Raw genomic sequence first — 24211 nt, 5'->3', positions numbered from 1 at the left:
TGCTTCAGCCTTCAAATTTTTTGTCCTTAGGTTCTGTCAGCTTTCAAATATTATTCCTTAATCACATGCCCTGGCACAAGTCTCATTCCCTCCAGTATTCCTCAATGTCCTCTGGGACATTTGCCAGTTTTTGTCATCTGCCCCCATTCTCCTTTGGGAATACTAAAGGAATTAATTTCATTCTTTCCCCAAGCAATGCCTGTCTCTGCTGTTAACAGTTACCATTGGCATCTCTCAGCCACTCAATACACAAAGGTCTGTGTCTCCTTAAGTGATCCCACAGTACTTGGAAATGTAACAAATCTTCTGTAGAGAAATACCTCTCATGCTCTGCATTTGCTTGCTTTAGCACTTTGTAAAAGAATTCTTCTAAAAGATGGAATCCCAGTATTTCCACTTTTCATGTTCCACCTTACTTTTGTCAGTTCAACAACTTTACACACCTAGGCATGACTGTGCCTCTGTGTGTCAGAGATAAGCAGTTTCATTGTTTAGACATGGGTGTTTTGATCCACTATAGATATATGTTATTTCTTCTGTTATTTTCCACTACTATTTTGCCCAACATCTCATCTGAATTCTTACAGAATGAGCTCCTAAGAAGTGTCTTATGTTACCTCATGTAGCAAAAAAAAAAAAAAAAAAAGTATCTTATTCCTGGACTTTAATTTCCTAGTAAGCAGTATTTCTGTCCATAACAACAGACTTTTTCAATCAACTGATAAAAAATTTCTTGCTGAGTTCTACATTTGAAAATGAGTCAAAACGTTACTTTTGACCCTGAGAAGAAGAATATTCTTATGCATTGCAGTTCCTCACTGTATTGAATACTGGAAGTCATACCACAACTTTCCAATAAATGTGGTCAAATTCAATATATCCTACAGTTCCTTTCTGCCATTATTACTACCTTTATCAGATCCCATCCAACCTTTTTTGTTTGTTTGTTTACCTGACATCTGAGCAGGATTAAGTAACCTGCACTGTTACTAATTGCAAGACAAGATGACTCTTGTGGTTACCTCTCAAACTTCCTCAGTTAAGTATCTTCTGCATCTTGAGTTACAAGCTTACCACAGCAAAGGCTGCATCACTTACCAGCATGTCAAATGCAAAACAAGCCAAAAATCTTTAATAACTTGTCCTTGGATTTCTTTGCCCTGCAGATCGAGCATTTTCTCAAAAGAACAGAGAAAGTTAACTAAAAGATACCAATTCACAACATTTTTCAGGATCAGTACATTCCACGAAAGAGAGCACACTACTGAAACATTAGATACAAATATTTAGCATCTCTGTATCCAAACGAAGTGCAGATTCTGCACTTGGGCTGCTGACAAGCTACAGAGCTGAAGGAAGGCCTAGAAAGACGACAGCCAAGCATTCAATGAACCTTTATTTTCTTCACTCTCACCAAGACGAGCAGCTGTCGGATTTGACTGAATAGGTTACAGGTTAATTTCGATATTACCATTATCATTAATGACAGCCAACACAAATACAGATCTCTTTGACGTGGAATGAGCAAGCAAAGCAGCTGAGACTTCCAAAAACCTTCAGTGGAAGAATCCCACCGCAGCCACATCCTGAAGCCCCGCATCAATGCGGGGTTTTGCGCTGGCACCATCCTGCCGTGGAATGCAACCAGTCTACCTGCTTGGCAGAAAGGTGTTTCTCTCTTAAAAGAAACCAGCTAAACTATTAAAGCAAAGCACATTTAACAGAGAAAAGAGATAAAGGGATCAGGAGAAGATGAAGATTCACTCTAGAGAAGATAAGGGTACAGCATCTAGAAAAGGAGGGAAAACTCTAGAAGCATCTGATACCCTCTACAGGACAAATACATGGCATTCCAGGTAGGATAATAAACCAGCAATTTGTGGAAGATTAAAACAATGAACTCTTTAAGGGAAAGCTGCTACCCTACAGGCTGTAGCTTTAACTGAGGCCTCAAAACACGAACACGAACCCATCACTAAATAACAATTGTTAATCAGTAAAGACATGAAGCCCCAAGCAAAAGAATGGAACGGGGAACCTTCTCTTGTGAGAACAACACAAGAAGCTGACAGGCAAAAACACAGGCAAAGAACCCGGAGGTAACGCTGAAGGAAACACTCCCCGGAGATGCCAGGGTGATGCTGCCACAGACGGAGGAGGCATCCGCCGCGCCGTGCGGGAGCGAACGCTGGGCGAACCGCCCATCAACAGCAAAGCCCGCCCGGGCCCCGCCGCTCCCCGTACCTGGCTGGCTTTGTGAAACTGCTTCTTGAGCCCCGCCACCGACATGTTCGAGCCGCCGCTGCCCCGCGGCCGCCCGGGCCCAGGGCCGCCAGGTCCCGGCAGGTCCCCGCGCCCGGCCCGGCCTCTCGCTGCGCCCTCCGCGCGCCGCCGGGAGCATCGCCCTCCGCGCGCCCGGCCGCCGCCGCCCCATTGGCCACCGCCCGGCCGCATGCAAATGACAGCGGCAGCGGCGCCCGCCCATTGGCCACTCGCGGGGTTATGCAAATGAAGCGCTGGAAGACGCCCACGGTGCGCTGTCGCATGGAGACAGCGGCGGGAGCCGGGCGGGGGGACGGGAACCCACGGGGCACCCACGGGGAGCACCGCACCCACGGGGCACCGCACCCACGGGGAGCACCCACGGGGAGCACCCACGGGGCACCGCACCCACGGGGAGCACCCACGGGGAGCACCCACCGGGCACCCACGGGGAACACCCACGGGGAGCACCCACGGGGCACCGCACCCACGGGGAGCACCCACCGGGCACCCACGGGGCACTCTGCCCGCGGGGAGCACCGCCCGGGTCCCTACGGGGCACTCTGCCCGCGGGGAGCACCGCCCGGGCACCCACGGGGCATCCCGCTGGCAGGGAACGCTGCCCGAGCACCAAAAGGCCAGTCAGCTGCCTGGTTCCATCTGTCTTATGTCTAATAAGGCTGAAAACGTCTCATAATGGGTCTGTCTCATTTCTTGTGGTTCAACGTAGCATCTCTAGCTGAGCTCATTAACCTCAGGTCTATTATTGTAGGTAGTAATTTAATTATAGCTCTTAAAACATGAAAGCTCTTGTAGTAGTCCAGAACACACCTGGTTGGTGCTGTGCACCAGAACAAAATCCACTTGGTAGTGTGATTCCAAACCTGCAGCGATGCTGCTCAGGGCTCCAAAGGGCACAGTCTCTCACTCAGAGGAGCAGATGGACTAGAAAGAGCTCTGCTGAAAGGATGTTTTAGTTGGTTGGTTGGTTGTTATATGAGGGATTGATTGGTTATATACTGAAATACGACTGTGTATCAGGAATGTGCTGATATAAACTGGAGATGTGGTTCTGCCTTCATGGGAAAGCACTTCCAAGCGACGCTTAGATTCTGGGGAAGATAAGCTCTGTGATAATGCTGCTTGATCCTGGCTGTAAGGATACTTGGGAGTTATGATTCAGCTGAAACTTATGCAGGGACCTGGGGAGCAGTTCAGAAATAAGCTTTGCTGGCTGCAGCAGGGCTCTCTGTCACTCACTGTCATGCTCACTGCATTTTGATTGGGTTGGGAGAGAAAGGCATTTCCAGAGTGTGTTATAATTACTTCTTTAGAATAGCAAAGAAGAAAAAGAAAGGCATTTCCAGAGTGTGTTATAGTTACTTCTTTAGAATAGCAAAGAAGAAAAAAATATAAGAACTTTGAGAGTGATTTTCATATTGTAAATTGGGAGAAAGGAATCGCTGTTCGCACTTTTTAGAAAAAGTTATTATACCACTAAGAAATTAAGTGTAAAGACAAACACATTAATGAGTTAAGCATCTGGATATTACTTGACAAAGGACTCTCTGTAGAAGAGACAGAAGAGAAAGCAAAGAGGAGAGCACCAGTCAGCATTTGCTCTGGAAGGTTTTTGGAAATGTTTGAAAGAAGCCAGCAATCACCATGCTATCTGGTGCCACCTGTGTCTAGGGAAAGAGCTTTTTCGGCCTCCTTACAAGTAAATATGATTACACCTCAGACACCTGATTTCAGCAGTTGTTTCTCCTCCCTAATTGAAACTGGCAGCAAGATGTTAACTGCCAGGGCCAAATTAGGTATGGCTTAAATTAGCGACACATTTGTAGACACCTCAGGTGAGGAAATAAGGTCTAAACGAAGATACTGGAGCTCCATAAAAGGAACTAAAGCAAGCTCTTACTGTACTATGGAATTAGGGAGAGAAGGCAGCATTGGCTAATCTTCGCCTTTAAGAATGGCTGGACCAGAGCAAAGAAGGAAGGGGTTTGAAATAAATCGCTGTGGAAGGGAATGAATGGATTAGGGAGTTGCTGTTGCTCTTAGCTGTAAAATTGGATTAGATAAAGAACTTTAATAAGGCTGTATGCCTACAACTTTTTTTTTTAATCCTGCTTGTAGCCCAAGGATAGTAGCCATGTTGTCTCTGCTGAAGTGATACAAGAATTTGCAAGTGGGAAATGCCCTGTGGAAATTTCACTTCAAAGCCTAATTGCTCAATGACACAGACAAGGTGAAAACCTAATTAACGAGCCAGCTTGAATAGTCCAGGTGTTAATGACTTGGTGGAGGCAACCTGAAAGACACAGGTACTCAGTTCAGATACAAGTAAAAGTTATAGCTTGGAGTCAGTAATACAAAGTGGCTAAGGAATGTTGGAAGGCTTTATAATCACATAGTTAGATCTCATGGAAAAAAAGGATTGGAATTTGCTGGGTGATAATCCTTAAGTTTTATGCAAAGTTAGTGATTTAGTCTGCAAAATGAGGGAAATGAGAAATACTACAAAAAAATGGGAAGTGGTTCAGATAAATGCTGATGCAATGGTAAAAAAGCTTCTCTTAAAGGTAACTGTTACAAGTAGAAGAGGTCAGGGCATAGTAACACAAGGGCAGAGTGAAAAATACTTCACAAAGGGGGCCTTCAGGGCAAAAGTTCCAGATGTCTGTGTATTTAAACAACAATTACAGCTCCACTACTCAGGAAACATTAAGTGCATGAGAGGAATCCATAATGGCTCCAATATTTTACTGAATCAGGTGTGCTAAAATGGACAATGAAATTTGTGCAAACTGAGAACTCCTAACTGGGTTCAGATCAAGGTAGTGACTAGAAAATATGCACTGCCTGCTTACATGGGAGAACTGTGCTTGAAAATGGGTCCTGTGAAATTCAAACAAGATAGACTCGTGGATAAATGGTTAAATTTATAATTCACTTGCATTTCAGTATGGCTAATACTATGGAAAAAACACTGTCAGCAGAAACTCCATCTAAGGATTTGGCAAACAATCTCTAAGGTGTTTGGTTTTCAATGAACAAATCATCTTACTACAAACAAATCATAAACTAGAAATATTGTTTAAATTACCTAGAGGCATCTTAGCATTTGAAATTACTTGGAATTTGAAGCCAACTCCATCCACATTCGTTTGAATGTCTTAAAAATAATGAAAACTGTCATTGAAATACAATCTGGGTCTTTAGTGGTTACTGCCTTAAAAGAAACATCAAAAAGGGGAGGAAAGATGAGTTTGTGATGAAATTCTATTGTATTTGATTCTGGGCCACGCTGACTACTTTATTAAAGCACTTTTTTTTTAATATTTAAGCCTTAAGGAAAAGATAAATTACTGTGCATCAGCTTATCATGCAATACATTTCAACACAAGGCATTAGGAGACTTTGGATGTACTCACCTGATCCAGGATAAGAGCAACTACAGTGAGCAAGACTCTCAGACATGATGTGATATCCATTAATGGTCTGTAAGGATTCTCTGTATGTAATGACAGGGCCAATTACCTGGTTAGTTTTCATGTTAGTTGTCAAAACTGTGGCAATAGGCTGTGTTTTTTGGTCACAGGAGGAGAATATATTAGAAACTTATTGTGTAGAAAACAAGCATTTGGAAAAGATGATCCTCTAGGAAAAATATGCCATTTGAAAGAACAATTAGCCAATAACCCATTCTACAAGAGCAAACTTGTAGAAAGCCTTCAAAATAAAGTAGGCTCAGATTCATCCAATTCGACAATTCTAGAACAAAGAGGGGATTACTAAACTGAATTGACACGCTTAAGTTTTGACTCAAGCAAATGAAGTAATATATAACATAGTGTTCCAGAGTGAAATCCAAAGGACTAGAACACTTGGTGAAATTGGTCCCAAATGTCATCCATTTCATTATTTTACAGGTGTCACACAACAAACTTGGGAGCTGACACTGCAAAAGCAATGCCAGCAGCAGATTACCCCAAGAACAAGAACAGAAGAGAATCCTTCTGCAAAAAATGCCCAAGACAGTAAGGACATCTCATGTACCTGTTTCAGCAGCCTTTCCATATACTTAAATGAAAGAATTATTTATAATTAAACAAAAAAAGTTGGTCATACGAAGACACGTTCATGCGCAGGAGCAGGCCAACACAACGTTTCTGTTTCTCCAACACTACCAAGCAATTCTGCAGGTCAGCACATTCTGCACAGATAAACTGGCTCAGGTATTTTTGACAGGGCTTTACATTGCAGTATACATTTCATAAGAAATCATAAGGAACGGAAAAGAACAGACAGTTTTCTCTGCACAGCCAGCACTGGCCAGAACTTGGAAAGCTCCCCATTCCAAACGGACGCTTCTGGCAGTTCGAGCAGGAATATGTGACCCTGGGGCCAGCAGACACTCTGGCTAACCTACTGCAGTTGTTTAGGATGCTTATGTTTGCTCCCCAGATCTTCTAACTAAATGTAGCTCGTGAATTATTTTTGGCATATGTGACTGTTCTTCTCAAGCTGACTTTCCATATGCGTTGCTTTACCATTATCCAGATCTTTGCTTTTCTTGTCTCCTTCCTGTGTTTGTATTCCACACGCTTCTCCATGATACTGTACCTACCTTCTGTCCTCACTTTGCTAAATCTCTGGCTGTTGCTCTGCAAGTGTAAATAACAAAACAAAAGTTTGTTAGGTCTTATGCCATTAAATAATAAAGATGGTTCTAATTATGTATTTCTTTTAAAAAGACATATAAACAATTTAGGTGAGTTCAAAATCTAGATAGAGGGGGTTTTTTTAAGTTACATATGTCCGTACTATAAGTAGGTACTCTAATTTTGAAAACTCAACAACCTACTTTTTTGTGTATACAGCTCTGTCATTCTGAAGCTTGTAAAAATTAGCAATCCTAATCTTGCAAATTATACCATGTGGATGGACTCCTGGACAGTTCCAGCTTGGAGATATTGTAACTTTTAGGTGCCTATGTTGCTCCTGGTATCACTAAAAAAACAGGTTTTGCAATTAATGTATTACCTGGGTACTCAGTGCTCTCAGAAAACTCTAGACTGCTCAGAAAAAAATTAGTTATGTGTGTAAATTAAAACAAAGATGTGACTGCCCAAAATTACTCCACAGAGGAAACAAACCTGAAAATACTGGAATATTACTAATCCAGTATACCCAGAGCATTTTTATTTCCTCCTCACTTGCAGTTTTCAACTTGCTAAACCATTGGAAGAAACCTGTAAGATGTTTCCTTTTGGATAGGTCTATTGCCCTAAATGGAAACATTTCCGTTTTCTGACCAAATCGGAAAAAACATCACTTAAACTTTGAATCTCATCATTGTCAGTGCAGCAGCATTACTTCACACGAGCAGCTGGTCTGCCTGCTTCATCCCTCCGTGGATGTGCTCCCTCCAGGGACTGCATCCCCCCGAGTGCAGATCCCTGCGTGGGGCTGCTCTGGGAGCAGCGGTGGGAGCTGCGGTCCGAGCACAGCACAGCCAGCAACGGGAACCGAGCGCCTGGGTACCAGCGGGAGCTGCTCCGTGGAGGTACAGCAAGGTAACAAATCCACCAGGAAAGGCTGGGTTGGGAAAAAAACCCTTTTGCTATTGGAAAATACCAAAAAAGAAATATGTGGCCATTTCTGAGCTGAAATTAGCCTCTTTTCTGGGGAAGAAAAAGCAACCTATTGTAAAACCCTATTTGATTTAAGAGAAAAACAAATGTTGATGGATCAGCAATAACCACAGAAGGAACATCTCTCTTTGTGGTGGCCTTTCTGAAGTAGCTATGCTCCTTCTGATTAAAGAGTAAGGTAAAATAAACTCTTAACTTTTGATGAGTCATTGTAGTAATGTGGAGAAATGTTGCTTTGATTTAAATAGATTATACCCGAGTTCTGTGCTGCTGATTCACAGGTGACAAAATAAAAGTACTGATTGTCTGCACACAGCTGCCTGTGTTCATCAGAAAATGCTGAGACTCTCATTGCTGACAATGCCAGCACAAATTTGAAGTTGAAATGTTGCTAGGAGAGTAGCACTAGCTTCAGAAAGGTGTGAAGGACATTCGCGGTCACCTTAAAATTACTGTACCGTAAACTACTGTATCATTCTGTTTCAAAGCAGAATGTTGTGTAAACTGGATCACATTCACTGTCTGAAACCCGATCTAGAATTTCATGTAACTGTTATTGAGGTACAGAACAAAGGTTTAAGTAACATCTTAGCAAGTCTTGATCTTTATAATGATGTTTTTCAGTGGAAAAAGGCCCCACTGAAAACCAGCACATACTGCCTTGCCTTGCTTAGAGAATGCAATGCACAAGCTTTTAAAAATCATGATTTATTCAGCTTTATCAGAGAAATAAATATATAATCAGCAAGAAATCTGAGTAAAAATCTGCAAGGACACAGATTGCATGTAGTGAAAGGAGACAAATAGTAAAATGAAGTAAAAAATCCAGTGGTTTATCTTCTCCATGTGTAAATAGATGCCTAATTCTATTTTAACTTGCAGAACAGAAAATTTTAGCAACTCTGTGACACAGAGTCCTTATATAATACACAATGTGAACATTTCAAAGAGTTTGACTGATTTTTAAAAGCAATTTGAATATCAGTAAGTATCTTGTAGCAAGTTTGTGAATATTCAGGCATACCTGAATTTAACAAAACTTTTACAACATAGATGTTGTTTTGCTTTCAGTGTAATTTAATAGGTCTTTTGGGATCTGCGTGTTTGAACATCTGGGAAACATCATATGTTGTCTGTTGATCAATGAGGCAACAGGAAAGGCATGATGTGACACAGATGTTAAATATGGCAATACTCCATAGACCAACTGGATCACAAATGGGAATGATCAGACTTTGAAAAATCTGATTAAGATTCATTGACTGGATAAAATTCAACACTGTTTTTATTTCCCTCAAATTTCCTAACTGGTCTTATAACAGTATTATAGTGGGTATTATTGTGGTCAATGAATTATTGCAAACTGGCTTATTTGGAGGAACAAAACAATGTAACTGAAGACAAGGACTTTTACTATCAAATACTCCACAGGAAGATGAATACAACTTGCCAGATCCCTGCTGTCTCATCGTGAAGATTAATGTCTACTACTGGATAACTCTGCCACTTCTCGTAAAACAAAGAATATATAAAGCAAATTTATTGCATTAGTTTAAGCCTCTGTTAATTGACTAACTGCCACTATAGTAAGAAACCTTTTTCTCTCTCGTATGCAAAAGAGAAATAGTGTATATGAATTCCTTTAACTGTTACCCAGGAATGCCACCTCCTGGCTATGTACAGAAACGCCCTTTGAGAGGGAGAGGGGGAAAAAGCAGCTTTCATTCCGTAGTTCCCATAAAACCATTTCAGTTAAATAGATGTTAAAAATATGTGAAATACAGACATGCCTCCTGTCAGACTTCCTATCTTGCTCGTTGAAATGTAAAGGTACTCAGATATTTACTTTTCTAAAGAAATTGTGTGGTTTAAAATAATAAACACACCTGACATTGGCTTTCTGTAGAAACAACCTTAAAGCTGTTGTATTTAAAGGTAGCAGCTGAATCAATATCGTGAATGAAAATCTGACCTTACTGAAGCTGACAGGACTTTTGCCACTGACTTCAGTGGGGCCTAAACTTTCAGCCTGTAGTTTTTGAAAGTTACTCCTATGAAGTGGGTTCGAATTGTCAGAAGTGTTAAAGGAAAACAGACATATATTCTTCTGCAATTCAGTGGGCACAGGCTTATAAAGGGGAAACTGGTTGTGCAAAACAATGACAGTAAAGGTTTTCAGAGTCAGAGATCTCCCCCTCCCTATGATCAGATCAGAGTAGCTGTTGCTTTTGTTGCTTGAACTTCTCCAAAAATAGCCTTAGAGCTGTTTGGTGTTGCTAGTGCAGGAATATGTTCCTTGAAGCAAGCATATAATCACGCTGCAATGGACTTCCAAATCAAAGCAGAATTCTACTCTGGCTGCTAGAATGATATACAGACAGCAGGGTAAACAAGCCAGGGATTTTCTCCCACCTGGAAAGCAAGTAAGAAGCATTTCTCCAGTGCATGAAGAAGATTATTTGGGCAGACAGAAATGGTAATGCAAGCTGACAAATCACTTACCCTTAATGGGGACACCGGACTGCTTTTAATTTGCCAAATCTATGATTCTAATATTTTTTAACGCTGTTAATAGGCAGTAATTTCAAGGATTCCACGGAACAGTGTTTATTGGAAGAGACTAAAAAATGGTGAATGCTATTGTATTTTAATAACAGAGATCTGTCATGTGTGATAAACATTTTCCTTACAATTAAAAAATTTCTATCTAAATACAGAAGATACTGGAGGGAAATTAGGAATTTTATTCTTTTTCCTTTTTAAAGTTATATTAATTTTAATGAGTTTTGATAGGCTGCAGATGTGTGGTTTTTCTACAATAAATAAAAATAGCATGAAGTTTTAACACTTCACTTTTCTTATTCCCTTCTTTGAAGGAAGAAATTAAAAAACAGGGATTAAATTGAGATTAAGCTGTCTCTCTGCTGTTCCTACAGTGCCATGCTTGCTTGTCTTTCCTGATGTGTCATCTTGAAACTATGACCCAGGCACTGATACATGGAAAGCAGGTACCCACTTACTCAATCCATCGGTACAAATGTCCACAGAGTTTGTTCTTTCTCTCAGCTGCATGCTCTCGACATGTACACTAAATTTTGACATATATAATAAGTAATGGAAAACACATTTGTGAATCCTGCTTTTTTTTTTTTTTTTTAATTTTGACTTAAAACATTACAGGGCTTCTAGGATTCTTAAAGTACTATGCTTTTTCTTAATGAGGGCGATTGTGATGAGGGTGCCAAAGAAATGATAGCGTGCGTTAGGTGATTTTGTAGGGTTTTTAAGAGGAAGGCAGGGTTGAGGAGACAACTGCTCAAGAGAAAAAGAGAAAAATGTTCCAGCATGAACCTGTTCCAACAATTTGCTCTAATATTAGTGATACTATCTTCTATCTGTAGATGGCAGTGATCTCCCACTGCCTGCTTCAGGAGGAAAGGGGGGAATGATGGTGGTAATGAAATACTAAAATTAAAACCACTGTGCAAAACAGATGTGGGGAAGAGAAGTCATAAGGTATGGGAAGGCATATGCTTTACAGTATTTCATTCGTGTGATGAGAAGATGTCATGCCATCTAGAATCTATAAATTTCTGTACCAAAGGATTTTGATGCCAAATTCCAGAATATTGCGTTTTGAAATTTATCTATGATTAAAACCCTTTGTTGGCTTTCTGCACTTCTTGTACGCACCTTAGACACATTTTGTTATTTTAAACATGTTTATTCAAATAATACCTGCTGTTTTCCTTTCAAACCCCTCTGGGTACTTAGCTACCTCCTTCATCAGTTGCTCAGCAGGTCTATTACCCTGTTTAATTTTTAGCTGTTTTTCTGTTGACACTTGCATTAGTTTTCACTTTCATTCAAATAAAATGCAGTAAACAGTGTATAAGTCCATCTGGGTGTACTTCAGTGAAGGGTGTGATGTGAAGCTCACTGAAAGCAATGAGTTCTTATTCATTTCAGTAGGCTTATGATCATGCCTCCCAAAATCTACCTTGCTTGGTGACCGGCAGATAGACTTTTCAAAATATAACATAAAGGCACTATTTTCAGTTGTGGATTGTTTTTATCTTAGTGTTTCTGCCTGAAGTATAATAGAAATATAATATTTTTTATGAAAATATATTTATTTAGAAATATAATACTTTTTATGAAGATCAGACTATAAAAACTACATTTTTGAAGTTCTATTTCATGTGTCACATGGGCTCCTAGCATCAGATTTTAAATGGAATCTAGACACAAAAATGCAGATGAGGTGCCTAATAGGATTTCAAACATCGTCTAAATGCATTTAAAAATTTCCTTCTGAAGCTTATAAATATCAAGGAGATTTTGAGTATTGTGGGGATGAAGATGCCTACAATGCATGTATATGCAAAGCGGACACAGAGAAGTACCTAAGCCAGTTATTTCTTAAGAGCCACTGTTTTTAGTAGAAAGTGTCTCACTGCAAAGAGAAAAAAACCAAAATTATTCCTCTGCTTCTAAGGCAGCCCAGCCTAGTGTAGATGGTATGAGCATTAGATACCTTAGAGCGGCACTGAGACATTCCTCAGCAAATCATGAGCAACTATCTGCTTCAGGTCCTTCTATTTAACATTAAGCCATTCCTTTCCTTGCTGCTGAAAGAGGTTTTGCAATATCAGCACACCCAATCTGCAGCCACTGTTGTTTCACTGCAGTCGAGCAGAGGTTTGTCATTAGTATGACCAGTGGCAATTTTGGCCTCTAGCGCAGAAAGCCACCATAAACTACTGTGCCTAAATCCCTTTTGGAAAGCCTAGCTGGGAGTTCTGCCCATGTGCCCAGGAATGTGTCACATCCAGGATGTTCTGGAGCAAAAAGGACATACACCCTTCTTCCCAACAGTAGGCTTTCCATACATTCCAGTAGTAAGGTAAAGCCATCTACCTGGCTTCACTCTATTTAGAGCTTTCTACACATGAATCCTACATTTTCTCCTCTGAATTTTGTCACCTCTTTCTTGCCATACCAAATAGCTTTTCTTTCTCTTTACTGACCACACTCTTCGGTTTCTTGAAAAGCAGCAGCAGTTTCTCTAACTGATCTGTCATACTGTTTAACCTGCAGTTCTAAAAATGAACTTTTTTAATGAGTGAATGGTTAATCTTTATATTCCATTGTGAGAAAAATAATCCATTAATCTGTTCCCAGTATGCAGTTTCATAATATGCACTCTCAACCAAAAGCAAAAAAAAAAGGGCAGCTAAGGAATTGTGTATGGCCTTATTGCCTGTAATTTACAGATCACAGATGTCTATATCCAGACTTGCCTTTTCCCTCACACCACAGGCAGGGCACAGTACAGAAAATTCATTTTCTTGACCATCTTATATTGTTCCAAAAAAGACTATTGTGAGATATGAAATAAAACCTAGGTTTAATATCTCCACTCATGCTCGAAATGCACACAATAAGATCCCTTCTTTGGGAGGTACTTTTGGTCACTTCACAAAAATGTCACCATTGGAATTTTGCAAAAAAAACTCATTTAGTAAGCAGTTGGCCCAGTTTGCTTTAGATACACTTCCAAGATTATTTGCAGCTTGAACTCAAAGTGTGCAGGACTCTGTATAACTCTCCCATAGCTTCCAGTGACACTGCCTGACTTGCAGTGCTCCTGTCTATCCTTCCTCCCTTCTGCTTCCTCCCTCTCTCATTCTTTTGCTCCCTCTCTTCATCTTTCTAATTCATTCCACATGTCCTTGAATATGTACCATGCAAGCTGCTGTTTTGCATTCAACATTTGTTTATCCTGGGACTTATCACAGTATCTGAGAATCTCATAACTTTCACAGATTTTTATCCTCTTGAAGCCTTTGTGAAACAAGGAAGTGTGTGTCAATTTACACGTGGGGAGTGGTCACACTGTAGATTAAGTGAGGTGCTCAGAGCCCTGCTTAGCCGTGGGAGCTCTATTCAAGTATTTCTTGGCTCCTGATCTGCTGTATAGATTGAACATTCCTGTCGAACTACATCTCCTGCAGTGCACCACAGTCTCTTCTCAAAGTGAGGACAGGCCATCACTCCAGCATTTTTGGCTTCTGGGAGATACCAATCGGCTGGGGAGGCTCTTCTTACATTAGAACAGGGACATGAGACAAAAATTCAGAAATTTCAGAAAACCCCATTGTGACTTTTCAAAATCAAAATTAATGGATGGGTAGAAAAGAGAATGTGTGTGGGAATGGGTTCAAGTATCTGACCTACATTTCCATTCCCCCAAAAGAAACCAAAGCATCCTAATATAAAGAAAAAGAAAAAAAAATTCACGCAAAGCAGATATTTTACTCACAAACAGTTAATGATCTAAAAATGTTGGCTTCTGAAGAAAATTCTGTAATGGCCCTAGTTGTATTATAGAGTGGAAGAAAAAGCACATAACTAAGATTTCATTAGAGTTATCTTTTCCTTCTTATTTCAGAGTATCTGCTGTAGATGTAGCCAGCATGCTTTTTTGCAATAAAATTCACCTACCTGTACATCCACACAGTAAGTCTCTTAATGCTGGTTCTAAATTAATTTTTTTTGAGTTATCAAAACATAGGATGGTGTATCAATGTTTTACAACTCAAAGGGGAAGCTTCCAAAGCAGTGAAAGGAAGGCTCACATAAGGACTGAGGCTGGCAACATGTGAAATTTGGGTGCCAGGTTATTAAGTATTCTGATTTAGCCACGATGTGAAACTCCACAGTGAGCTCTACAAATAGCTTTGCTGATACTGAGGTAGTGACCTCTGAGGCTTTCATGTGACTGTGCTGCCAATGGGTTGTCTGGTCCACCGGGGTGCCACTTTCCTTTGATTTATCTTTGAGTCTGAGGAATTTTTTTTTTTTTCACTGTAGTAAGAAAATCCTATTTCAAATTCATCATTAGAGCTGGCCCCAGTGGATAAATCCTAGTAACTAGATATTTATTTTACATGGATATATGTACTGACTTTAAAACAAGCCTCATGCAGATAGATGTCTGGTTTTCCTTATCAATTAAGGGAGATGGGGAAGGGAAGAAAAAGGGGAATATATAATAGCTCACTTACCTGAGAAAAGCTGTGCAGCTGGGTGTGATCTGTTGTATAAGGCAGAAAATATGCATCTAATCAATTGTACTCTCTTGGAACCTTAAAAAAAAAATTGGTTTATAGCAAATGTTATCCTACAAACTTGGTGATTAAATAAACATTCTGATTACTTCTGCACTTTTCTGCAGACCAAATAGGTCACCATAAATGAAGTTTTTTAAAAAAGAGAAAGAACAGAAAAGCAACAAATTAAATGTTTGTGTAAAACTATTCTGGTAGTGAGCCCGTATCTCCTGTTCTCGGGATTCAAATTGCTTTGCCTAGTGAAAATGTTTCAAAACTGACATGCACAAAGATCCTGCATTCTGCTGCAAGCATAACTTCCACTGAACTGTGTAAAAATAAGGCAAGATACAATGTCAACACTAAGAAGAAAAGGTTAAGTTACAGTCCTTGTAAATTTGATGGGTATTGCATAAGAAAGCCTTTTTTCAGTAAATCAGTTTAGTGCTATTTTCTGTTCAGTATTAAAAACACTGCAGCAAAATCAAAAGTTTCTAGATCTATCACGAAATTGTGAAAGTAGCATTTCTACAGGCTACAAAAGATATTTTAAATCTTCAGAAATCTCATCAGGGACTTAATCTGTGTGCTGAAATTTTGCAGAAATTGGCTCTATCACCTCTATGCCCAACTGCCTAAAGTCACCCACAAAACTAGAGACATATTTTAGTCTCTGTTCAATGTTTTATGCAAGAGAGACAGTAAGGAGAGTAGTGTCATCTCCACCCTCACAGCAATTACAGCTGCTGTGCAAGGAGCTCAGTCCAGCTAGTTTCAAGAAGTGTGTTTAATGCTAAGCACTAACAAAAATAAACCACATTAGCTGATCATACTCCGAATATAACACAAAGGCTATTGCACCTTACTGGATTTTCCTGCAAAACTCCCCCCAAAATTACCTTTTGCACAAATGAAGTCAGCAATGCAGTGTGCAAAGGCTGGGAGTCTCTCACACCGAGCTAAGCTTGAGACAATGCCAGTTACTTCCATGATGGGGTTTTTCCTCCTATTTTTACTCTCTGAGCAATCCTCTTTCTCAACATTTTTGTTATTCTATTTTTTGCTTCATAGTTTCAGATACATAAATACATGGAAGCATTTTACAGGAGTTCCAAAGCTTCCTGAGAAGTGACTGACCTTTATAACTCTTGGAGTACGTGCAGTTAATTGAAAAGCTCTCCTCTTGATATATTTTCTCTAAACAATGGAAAAACTATCTATGTTAAACAGAACCCCATCCAGGTATGTGTGTAAACTTGAGAGAAGAATGCAAGAGAGTTATTTATAAAAAGATGAAAATATTAAGTATTATTTATTTAGTGCCAACCATATTCTTGGTTCTTATCTGTTCTTACAAGCAGCACTCTGTTCTTATATGGAAGAAGCAATTTGAAGCCACAGCATCTGAGCTACAGTAATTTTGATATAATGGCAATGAAAAGATGCCAGCAAAGTACCTTTTATGTGTGTGTTAAACTTAGCTTTGGTTGACAGTGTGCCCACTGCAAAACATACACAATACCTATAGGAATGATAAACAGAGCTTTCTCCAAAGAAGATTTTATTCACTTCTGTTGTAACTTAGTTATTAATTTAGTGTATAATTTAATCTATCAATTCCTTATCTATAAAAGGGATGCATCAGGACTTCTGTGAGTCTTGTCCAGGCACATTTCACTGTCTTCTGAGAGGAGCTATCCTGCTATGGGTGTTGCTCCACCCCTGCTACTCCATAGCCCTAGTCAAGACGAGGGGCTCAAACTGTAACTGTTATATCCAATATAATGTGAAACATTAATTTTATTATGGTAGCTGCAGGCATTAAGACTTTAAACAAGGAATAAAAAAATACTACTGTTTGACATTGTAGTAGAATATGAAGGAAAGAGTCCTGGAAATGCTTTGAAATACCTTAGTAATATTTTCTGAACCTCTAGACACATTTACTATGATCATGTCTCTCTTTAAGTCTTGTAAGCTAACACCATCTTATTAACTTTTAATATATGAAAAATATGCACTACAGGAAATGTAATGTTACTAATGAGGTAAAGATCTCCCCCCTCACTGTTATTTCCTGTCCATCTCCGTGGTAAGTAACCATGTATCTTTGTATATGGACATGTACAAGATAAGTGAAATAGCTACTTACCCATCTCCAGTCCCAGTGGACCTTGATTAGCCAGTAAAAAGGTATAGGCCACATCAAACCAACGCTCTACAGAACAAACCCAAAGAAGTGCATTAAGATTCTGCCCTTGTAATGCCAGCTAGTGAGATTTTCACACATGGGGAATACTGAATAGGACCTTCTAGAGCTAAAAGATCCTGCAATCACATTTTGTCCCATCAACCAGTAGTTCCCAGAAAGATAAATACAAAGAAATCTGTAGTCGGAACATAGAGAAATACCCCCAGAAAATATCTCAGACTTTTAAATCAGAGCAATATTCCTTGTTAAAAAAGCAGATGAAAAGTATTTGCTTGTTAAACTTTGCATTCATAAAAGAAAACTTTTCTTTGCTGAAGATTGCACACAGCTTTCAAACACTTTTCTGCAAGCCAAATACAGACATAAATTTTTTTCTGATACGAAACGTAGCCCTTCTGTAATCTAATCAAAAGTTAGACTGCCAGATCCCAAATGATACTAAAAAAGAAGTTAACATTAAATTTCTAAGGGTCATTATTAAAAACATATGGAATGTTCCCTCCAGTACCTTTGGAATTTAATTGCACACTGTCTGGACACTCCAAGTATTCCTCATAGGCAAGGAACAAAACATGCTGATGTTAGAGGCCACGCTGAAAGCTCACCCCTGCTTCCCCCTGCCCATCCTCTTGCCCCGGCCCTCCCTACCCCTCTGGCCAAACCCTAATGACAATCAGCACAAGGAATAGCATGATCATGGAGGAGCGCTTGAAAGTACTGTTAAAAACAGATTTTCTCAAGAGTAAGAAGAAAAACTCAAGAAAATCTGGCTTTAGTGACTGGTCCAAATTTAAACAAAACCCACCCAAAGCAGCAAACCAAGCAGAGCAAACCAGGCTCTGAATTAAAGCCAACTCATGTGAATTTCAGGTCAGCCAATGGCTAATAGCAGCTGCACAGGGATTAGAAGCACTGCCTGCTACTAAACTGAGCAACCCTAAATGTAAACTCACTCATCCATTGAAGTCATGTTGAACATCTACTGGAGCGTGACTTAAATCAATACACAGAATTCCAGATAAACTGGTGAAAATTGGTTCAGCAAATGTATCCAGTAGAATAGGATTTAAAGGGGTTATTCAAATCTCCCTGATACCTCCTACTGTTTCAACTTTTCTGGAAAAGCTGATCCAATACAAAACTTGTAGTACTTCCATGAGCTTCAGATTTCCTGACCTCCAGCGAGTGGGAGGCTTATTGCAGTTTCCCTGGATGTCTAAAAACGCATCTTTTTTTGGAATGGCACATTGAGCATTTCATTACTATGTGAAGTGCAGTGGTGTCTGTGCTGAAATTTAGTTTCCATAAATTAAATAACACCTGGTAAATGCCAAGAATATCAGGGGATGTCTATCCATGCAATGTTACAGCATCCTTGCTCTGGTTTACTGATACTTAGTTTCCTAAGATTAGCCTGTTGGAACTATCTAGAGGGCTATGGGGTTTATTTATAAACTCTAGTATACCTGCTCATAATTTATTTAAAAAATCATTCCAATCATTTCTTTTATAAATCAATTAGCTTCTACTGATTTCCTTCCAATTTACAGCGAAGTATCTTCTGCCTGTTGTTATGCTGCTTAATTAAGTTGGGTATATGACCTTTAAATCTAGTTCTTATGCTGTAGGATGATGCCCTCAAATCATTTTCCAATACCAAATTTATTTTAAAATTCCCTTGAAAAGTTTAGTAGAAGGACAACGAGAAATCAACTAGGGCCATGTTGATGAATTAGGAATTATTATTATCTTAGCTTTGCTTTGAAACAAACAGAAAGAATATGCAACCAAACAGATGAAAATACCATCCATAAGGAAAACAATTTTTAAAAGGTAGAACTAGCACCAAAGTACAGACTGTTCTGTGAAACCATATTTCTAAGCTTAAGGAAACTTGCTGGCATCTGGGTCACTGGGTTAGAAAGAATTGTGTTAGCAAAAGAAAGATTATTGTCTTTCTAATTTAGTATGCTAGACAATTAGGGGAACTTGATTTCAACAAAATGTTTCCAATATTATAATGCATGGAGTTATGCACACTGCAGCTAAAAACAAGTTAAATTCTTAACAAATAAAGGGGGAGAAATGTAAATCCGTCCTCTATGACCCACTTCTTCTGCCTATGTACCACACAGGGGGAACTCTGCAAGGACATAATCCACAAAATGTATATATATAGTCTCTGCAAGAGCACTACACAGAAACAATAAATTTAAAAAGTACATATTCAATTTGCTTTTAATCTCCATGTTTCTTACTAAAAAAAAAAAAAAGTAAAATTTGTCAACTTCAAAAAATAATGTAATGACATGTTAAGAGAAAAATCAGCTTACTATAAAAGACTCAGTTAAACTTTAAAATATACAGCTAGAAGTCCTGAAATATTTTACGGTTCACCACCTAACATAAAACAACATAGAAAGACAGCAGCAAACACTCTGCTGCTTTAACAACCAAATCTGTTCATGTAAAATAAACCCGTGCCATGAATGCTACACTGGATTAACAGACATGAAAATCAACAAGTTCCCTCTTCTAGGCAAGAATCCCTTGTAGCTCCATGCTACAACCCATTGCAAGGAAATTAATACTGCCATAAGAAACTTCAGATGGCATAAGAGTAGCATTGCACGGACATTTGAAATAGGCTGGAATGGAAGTTTATTCCCAATGAGTACTACTGGGTATTCCCACTGCATGGAAGGCTTTGATTACCTTGTGTTTGGATTATGCTTTACCTTGCAAGACTCTGTGATCTCACAGTGAATGATTACAAGCATTCGTAAGTGGTAAGGACGATGTGATATTTAACTCAGCACGTAGCTGGGGAATATGATCCATATTTTACCAGTGAAGGGACTGAGATACAGACTGGTTAAAGGGTTTGACCTAGAAAATTCTTCAGAAACGGGTACTGAACATCTCTCTCAGGTTCCACAGCTGTGCCTTAGCCAAATGCTTTGCCCCTACCTGGTGTTCAGACCACACCTCACTGACAGGGTGTCACAGTAGTCTTTTATCCAGAGTTTCACCCTAAATACATGTGAAATTAGAGGTAAAATTTTTGAGTCTGCAGAGACAATTTTGTAAGGCATTTTGCCTCAAAAATCCTTTCACTGACATTTAAACTTCTTTATCTTTTCCCTAGAGCAGAAGACAATCCTACTTCAGTATAAATTGCTACACAGGAGAAAAGCAATAGTTTCTCTTTCTCTCTGCATGAAATCACCTCTGCTTGGTTATTCAGATACAATTGCTACATATTTACAGGCCTAAATAAAACTACTGGTATATTTTAAACAAACTGGTAAAGTTATTTTAATGTTGCTTGTATAGACACGAAAATCAGATGCACAGGTAGCTCTTCTCACTACAGGGGAAAGGCTGCAGATGGGTGTATGTTTTAAAGCTCGCTGAGATTATTGAAAAAATACTTACAAAGATTTCAGCAGTCACTAGACCAAGCCTGTGGCCAACAGGGTGAAACTGAAGGTATTCAACTTCCACAAAGCTGCAGGGACACTTAATCACTAATGAATGATCTGGTCCACCTTGGGCAGCCGAGAATTTTGTAGTAGCCCTCACCAGGGCCAGCATTTTATATGATTTCTCTTTTCTTTGGTAAGTTCCCCAAAACCTTACATATTTTGATATAAACCCCGTCCCTTCTGCATCATCTGACTTCTGAATCAGCCCCTCAAAGAACACTTCATTGGCAGTAGGTACTGTGCACAGAATCTTTGTTCTCTGCCATATGCCCCATGTGGTATTTTAGAAATTACTGATTGCTGCATGATTGTTCTGTTTTCCCCTGTAGCTCTTGGGCTATATATCTTCAGGTGTGTTAAGGTACCATGGTACGATGCCAGACTAAAGTTTGCCTTAAACAAACTCCCAATAGCTCTGATATCACTTTTAATTTATATTATAATTTCTAAATTCTAGTTGCTCCCTTGTGACTTTTTTTTTTTCCCCACAAGTGCATCTGGAGCTGAGAGGCAGTTCTGTGCAGGAAGCAACCATGTGTATTAAATGACACCCTGCTGTGTGACTTGTGTCTCGGTGCACTCTTTCACCAGAGTGGCCAGTTGAGTCCCACAGGTTCTGGGCAGTTCTTACTGTTTTACCTAAAGCAAAAAATTCCTGGGAGTGTCCACAAATCTGAACCGGCATCTGTTCTTTTCCTGTTGTTTCTTCTTTGAAAATATAAACAGAATGTTAATTACCTTGCCCTGATTTTATCCCACTGCTCAGTTTGTTTCCTTTCAACTTCTGAATCTATTACCACCTGCCAATTTGTCTAATCCTCTATTCTGGCAGATGTAAGGTTTTAGCTGAGATTCCTGCAATGATCCTGAAAGAAAATGAGCCATATTCCACTGGGTCAACAAGACTTAGAAAGCCAAATCTGTTACAAACATTACTTCATCGTTTGCAGAAATCTACATACAGAAACTTATTTCATAATTTTGTTCATGGATGCATTCTGAGGAGCTTGACGATCTCTCACATGAAAGAAAGTCACAAGATTTGTGCCTCCAATACTTCCAGTGTCCTTTTAATTTTTTGTCACGTTTTGTTCTTAAATGAATAACAAAATCAAACTTTAAATAATTTGGAGATTCTTCCCTAGTTCTCAGCACACACACACACACACACACACACACACAGAAGAAAAAAGCTGAATCAGCGTTTTCACACGTGCTTTAACTCCATAATTATGTGCTGTGCTAAATTAGAGAGTTGTGCTCAGGTTTCATATTACAAGGATTACTTTAATTCGACACAGGAAAAAAAGAATATTTTACACTGTATTTTAATAAATAATTAATATTAACCTGCGTCTATTAAATAAAGGTTCAAACTTGCACAGTGCCGTAAGCTCCCACTGGATGGTGTTTATCGACTTGCAAAATCAGGATCTGGTACAATGGTATTTGGAGAGCACTTCTGTTTCATACTGTGCCAGTTCAATATTGCTAACTACAGGTGTTTAAAAAGCATAAAGTGGTCCATCAAATATCAAAAGATTAGCTTTATGCTTGCCAGATCTTTAAAAAATAAATAAATAAATTTGGGGCTCTGCTTATTTGCCTCCTGGTTTTTGATACTCCAGGGTTCAGCTGGCTCATGTTTTCATGTTTTATCTCTAACCATAAAGGCGAGAACTCTTTTTTGATGGAAGCTGAAGTTTGCATCTACTCACTAGCCTGCAGGAGCAGACTTTAAGAAAACATCAAATATCATTAACGCTCATGGGAAAACCGTGAAAATGGGCTATGCTGGTTGATAACTTACTAATTTACAAATTTTAGTAATAGACATTGGTGCTTTGAACTACTGATGTGAATTAGCCAGGTTCTACTACTTACTTAATAGTCTATGTTCCTTGTGGCATTGAAATTATTGTGGCTTAGAAACCTACTCTACAACTGAACACGGCACTGCTTGCCATGTGAATCTGGAACAGATTTACTCATGGAGCAGTGGGGGTTTTACATTCTGTGTTGGAATAGAAAGAGTATTTAAGACTCGATTGAGTATCTTTAGACTAGTTACTGCAATTGTTTCAGTAACGAAACTGCTGGTTTCCCCTCCTTTTATAGTTCTTGGCCTTCAACAAGGAGCTCCACAAGGTGCAATTTCATGCTGTGGATTTTCATTGTTTGTTATTTGACGGATGAGACATAGTCAGAGGTGTTTTGTGAGCCATTTTTAAGAAGGAACTGTAAACCCCTGAACATCTACATCTTTTGGTCTGTCTTAAATATAGGAGCTACCGAAACAAGTGACATGGCTTAGATTTGTGGGAGGAATGAATAACTGAGTAGACAAGAACTAATACACACTTGGGCTCTATTGCTGATGTATCACAACATTGTTCCAGTAATGAACTTCTCCAAAGAATTAAGAGTTCCATTTGAAGGCTCGTTCCCCTGTCATTTTTGCACCTGGCCAGATTAATTGCCTCAAGAGCTGAAAAAAAAAAAAAAAGATCTAAAAATTTTGGACCCATTTTTTACCTTGTGTACTGTGAGAAGAGTAACTACGTTCTTTTCTTTCATAAATTGATTTAGTGCTTTAATTGGCTGTTGGGTGATGTAGAAAATAAAAAATCTCATTCTATACCTCATACCTTACAACCTATGAATCCATCAGTTCAAACGAGACTGCCGTGGCAATCACAAAACAAAATCAGCTGAGAATGAAGGGAAAAACCTTTTTCCCTTTATCTGCTAAAAATCTCTTGTGTTGCTAAGTAGGTATAATAAGTAGAGAAGAACTACACATAAACCCACCTAATTTAAACGTGGTGCTTTTATAGATTGAACTAATAATAACAAAAAGCATTTCAAATTATGAGTTAATTAAACGTCTATATATTCTCTTTACTGTTGCGTTCATTTTTACTCAATTTTAGGATTAACCAACTGCCATGCTTAAAATTACTATTGAGGTACCAAATCACTATTTATGTACCTCATACTGTGACAGTGCTTTGTGAAGCAGTCTCAGTATATATTCCTCTATTGATAGGTGTGGCATAATTGTTTCTAATGGTCTGTAGTTACTATTAACAGCTGAATAAGCAGAAAACTATTCACCCACCTAATAACATGCAAATATTTAATATTTTAAATATTAAGTGTTCTAAGTATCAGTGACTGAAAACCCTGGTACATTCAGTTCATGCAGAATTATTTCACTTCAGAGTCAACTGAGGAATGAATAACCTCATCTTTAGTTCTCCTAATTGCCTCTGCTGGACTCCCTGGCTTTGCAGCCAGACATCTTCAGCAAAATGTGCCATGATCCATCACTGAAATCCCATCTGAATTTCTGGTTATATCTAAGATCTTTTGTTGCTTATTTCATACTATCCATGCTAACACAATTATTAGTAATTTTTACTGTATTAGTAAGGTTTATGCTTCCTTGCACTACTATAAAATCTACATTTG

General features: G+C 39.1%; 1 protein-coding gene across 3 annotated transcripts in view; it reads right to left on the bottom strand.

Moving 5' to 3' along the window:
• The window catches only part of SH3GL3 (SH3 domain containing GRB2 like 3, endophilin A3), a 57998-nt gene extending 40743 nt beyond the window's left edge, over nucleotides 1-17255 (bottom strand). Inside the window, exons 1-3 of one of the 3 annotated variants that reach the window (XM_042039656.1) lie at nucleotides 17190-17255; nucleotides 14993-15073; nucleotides 5700-5779 (exon numbers count right to left, since the gene is read on the bottom strand). In XM_042039656.1, the coding sequence (XP_041895590.1) occupies nucleotides 5700-5779; nucleotides 14993-15073; nucleotides 17190-17193 (165 nt within the window). In that variant the 5' untranslated portion in view covers nucleotides 17194-17255. Of the gene's footprint in view, nucleotides 1-2244; nucleotides 2385-5699; nucleotides 5780-14992; nucleotides 15074-17189 lie in introns of those variants that run through there. The other 2 variants (XM_042039659.1, XM_042039658.1) reach the window with 2 other exon arrangements.
• Nucleotides 17256-24211: the final 6956 nt, after the last annotated feature.

This window comes from Corvus kubaryi, unplaced genomic scaffold, assembly GCF_017639235.1.
Source record: "Corvus kubaryi isolate FWS band 111438036 unplaced genomic scaffold, C.kubaryi_AGA036_p1.0 37394, whole genome shotgun sequence".
Lineage (NCBI taxonomy): Eukaryota > Metazoa > Chordata > Aves > Passeriformes > Corvidae > Corvus > Corvus kubaryi.
Note: the sequence above shows the minus strand (reverse complement) of the source record. Positions and strands in the feature narration are given on the sequence as shown.